This window comes from Odontomachus brunneus, unplaced genomic scaffold, assembly GCF_010583005.1.
Source record: "Odontomachus brunneus isolate Ranch 3 - 2012 unplaced genomic scaffold, Obru_v1 Obru_scaffold_204, whole genome shotgun sequence".
NCBI lineage: Eukaryota > Metazoa > Arthropoda > Insecta > Hymenoptera > Formicidae > Odontomachus > Odontomachus brunneus.
This window is the reverse complement of record NW_022639654.1, coordinates 81,080-84,739: the sequence shown is the minus strand read 5'-3', so window position 1 is coordinate 84,739 and position 3,660 is coordinate 81,080. Positions and strand designations below refer to the sequence as shown.

Below are 3,660 nucleotides of genomic sequence, written 5' to 3'. Positions count from 1 at the left end.
CACCAAATGCAAAGCATTGCTTTGTGGCCATGAATATTTCTCTTTGGTGTGAATGTTGATGGTTGGCCAGCATCTACCCATGATTTTCTTCGTTTAGGATTATCGAAGTATATCCATTTTTCATCGCCAGTCACTATGCGCCACAAAAAACTCTTCTTTTTCTGCCTGGCGAGCAGAGAAATAGAGATGTTTAAGCGATTCGCAATGGCATTTGCGGTTAATTCGTGTGGTACCCATTTTCCCTCCTTTTGAATTTTTCCCATTGCATGTAGACGTTTGGAAACAGCCATCGGAGTAACATTTAATGCTGCAGACAATTCTTGGAGCGTTTGAGTAGAGTTTTCGTCCAATAATGCCTGCAAATCGGTGTCTTCAAACTTTTTCGGTTGGCCTGAGCGTTCTTTATCATTGACATCAAAATCACCACTCTTAAATCGCTGAAACCATACTTGGCATGTTCTTTCCGATGGAACATAATTGCCATAAGCTTCGAAAAGCAATTTATGAGCTGCAGCTGCAGTTTTTTTCAAGTCAAAGTGTTTCGAACGGCCTGAGGTCTAGAGCGGCTGGTTCGTCATATGCCGTCGAACGTTCGTCGACTGCTATCGTCAGTTGCGCGAGTATATGTCGTGCTCTCCTATTCAGGAGCCTCGTCAGATGATGGGAGGAAAGTGCGAGAGCGCTCTTGTGTATAAGAGCACTGCGGGGCTCAGTATAAAGCCCGCGTGGAGTTGCCCGGCGCCTCCGCGCTGGAAAGAAATCCCCCTTTCGGAGGATGATAGTCACTCAGAGTACGGCGACACTGGTCCGTCTCCTGTGGTGAGTGTCGGAACCAAGTCCGAATGAGATTCAACTCTGTTTGGCGAGGGAGCAACAGAGGCTGAATCCGAGACGATAACCAGGCGAGCGGGGCTTGCCTGAACAGTCGCGCACGCGGCAAATGCTATGTCTCGTAGTGAGCCTAAACGCAAACGTAACTCTGAATCGCGTACGCGGCTGAGTCGAAGCCTGACGTTGACGTACACGTAACCGTAAAAGTGCGTTGATAATACCGCGTGCGTGACGAATGCTAAGTCACGTCGGGTCTAGAAGCGAATATCCCTCGTGTGTAAAGTCGCGAATGCGACGACCTGTTAAGTTGTGAATAAACTTATACCAGCGAACTTGGTTCGCGTGAGCGCTGCGCCCCTGGCAGCGGAGTACTAGCGAGCGTGGCTCGCGGGAGAGCTGCGGCCCTGGCAGCAGAGTTCTTGACGACAAGGACGACTCGTGCGGAGTCGTGATCCCAACAGTAAGTTCTGTCGGCGATAATATTCAGTATGTGCAATACGGAGATGTCGCGAAGAGAGACGTCCACCGCAGTGGAGATGTCAAGGTAACCTGAAGTGGTCGCGCGAAGCCTTCTCTCAATCCTCGATCGTATTGAGAAGGTGGAAATCCGTGGAGTTACCATACACTTCGTAACACAGATGTCAACGTGTCCTCGGACACTCTAGAGACAGTAGCCCAACGTGCAAGCGCACTCTAAAGGGCTGCGGAGGGTTGTGTAGAGTCACCGAAGACCTAAACACAAATGCCAACGTGTCTACGACACTCTTAAGGCAATGAAGATCGATGCGGATATGCAAAACGTATACCTCTGGCGAGGCAAGTGTCCAACGTGCTTGCGCACTCAAGAAGGCGATATAAAGCTAGCTAGAGCTCAAAAGAATACCTGCTGGTGTAAGCGCAGTCAAAGCTGGCAACAGGCAAAAGGCCCCGAGTCGTCGCCCGCAGCGTCTTATAAAGGCGCTGCACCGAAATTTAACTGCGAGCGACGGCGGGAACCGGCGGCGGGAGACCGGCGGCTGCGAGCCGAGCGCCGCCTGCCGACCGACCGCCCGTTATACACGCTCCGCCCGAACATGCTAATGTCCGTACGGAACACAAAGTAATGAAGCAGCACATGTCGAAAAAACAACTTATCACGTTCCATATTTAATCAAAAGAAAAAATAGCACTGCTCGCTTAAATGAACCTCTTCGCACTGAATTTTATAGACAAATGTCTAACCTCTAAAATGCAGCCAATTTCAGATGTCAAAATAAATTACACCTACAACTAACGTCATCTAACTGTGAGCCGCAGGAATTAAGTTTACCACCTAATATATATATATATATATATATATATATATATATTGCGACGCGATTCGCGAAATTATTTCGCGAGCGACGGCCGATAGTCGCCTACCAGTCGCGACAATTTGCCGTCGGCTCCGGAGGACACCACAAAACGTACGCGATAGTTGGGCGCCAGGTGCGGAAAGGCCGCACCACCTCGATAAACGCGAGAGTCGATGAATATCACAAAAATCGCGTATCCCGGAACCGTCCGGACCGGTCGCTCACAGGATTTTGAGTCGAAGACGGGGTGGGTTAGGGAAGGGTGAAAGAAAAGCGATCCTACGCGTCGTCGGTAATCATACGTTTATTTATGGGACTCTCGCACATCCCGGTAAGAAGCGCGGTACAATTCACTAAAAGAGTCGACAGTCACGGACGGTAATACGGTCGCTACAATGATAAACCCGAGGACGATTTCCTCGGGTGAGCCTTATGGCGCGCGCGGCCGCTCCGCGGGCGAGACACAGTATGCGCGCGATAATGACACGAATTCGGAGGAGTGGACGAAATACGGAGCAGATGAGTGGTCTTACAGTTTCGTTGACGGCCCTCGGGTCGGCTGCAGCGGCGGCGATGACGGTCCCCGTCCTGTCGACTCCTCTCTCCCGTTCTATCTCTCTCTCTTGCGGCCCTCTCTCACTCCCTCTCCCCCCCCCTCTCTCTCTCTCACTCCCTCTCTCGCGCTCTCTCTCTCCCTCCCTCTCCCTCTCTCTCTCTTTATCTCTATCTCACTCTCTCTCTCTCTCTCTCTCTATCTCACTCTCTCTCGCTCACGATCGTTGTCCCGATATGGTAGCCGTCGAAACTGGTCGCGGCGACGGTCGCGGCAAGACTGATCAGCTGCCGTTCCGGGAGGATCGCGTATCCTCGCGCATCCTCCTTCGTCCCTTCTCTCCTCGTCCTGCAATTTTCGGTAGTCGGGAATCGGCAATTATCGGTATTCTGGTCTCGAGACGGTTATGCCTCGAGACCTTGTTGACGTTGCGGATCATCTCGCTGTCTGTCTCGGCGCTCCCGTTTTTTTTTTCGGCTCTCATGACGGCTGCTTCGCTAGAAGTAAACATCGCTGACAGAATACTGCTTCCATATTTCGACATATTCTCAGCGGTACGAGATTCACGAATATTGAGTGCGCGATAATCCGGCATACGGCAATATCTAATAATGAGAGAGAGCGATTCACCTGATCGTGCGTGTATAGAGTTGGCGGTCGCTGCGTTCTCGTCCTTCGATGGCCTCCGCTCCTCCAGTCCTGGTGGCCGGCCGGGGCGTCGGGGTGTGCACAAAGTTAGGGACGCGCTGACCTCCACATCTGCTCCGCTCGCAAAAGTCGCTTCCAATCTTTGTTCTAACGACGTTCACAAACAAACACACGCCGGAACGCGACATTCGAAAATACTCGCGAAAACCGTTAGACACGCGATACGCGAAACTCTCACACTGATCCGGTACGGTACTCTTGAGACGGGCGCCTCCACGGCCGCCACGTCACAAT

General features: G+C 51.6%; 1 protein-coding gene across 1 annotated transcript in view; it reads right to left on the bottom strand.

Annotated features, from left to right (window-relative positions):
• Positions 1-3,262, bottom strand: part of LOC116852180 — a 9,868-nt gene extending 6,606 nt beyond the window's left edge. The window contains exon 1 of the mRNA XM_032832259.1: positions 3,137-3,262. Within this exon, the coding sequence (XP_032688150.1) occupies positions 3,137-3,262 (126 nt within the window). The remainder of the gene's footprint in view (positions 1-3,136) is intronic.
• Positions 3,263-3,660: the final 398 nt, after the last annotated feature.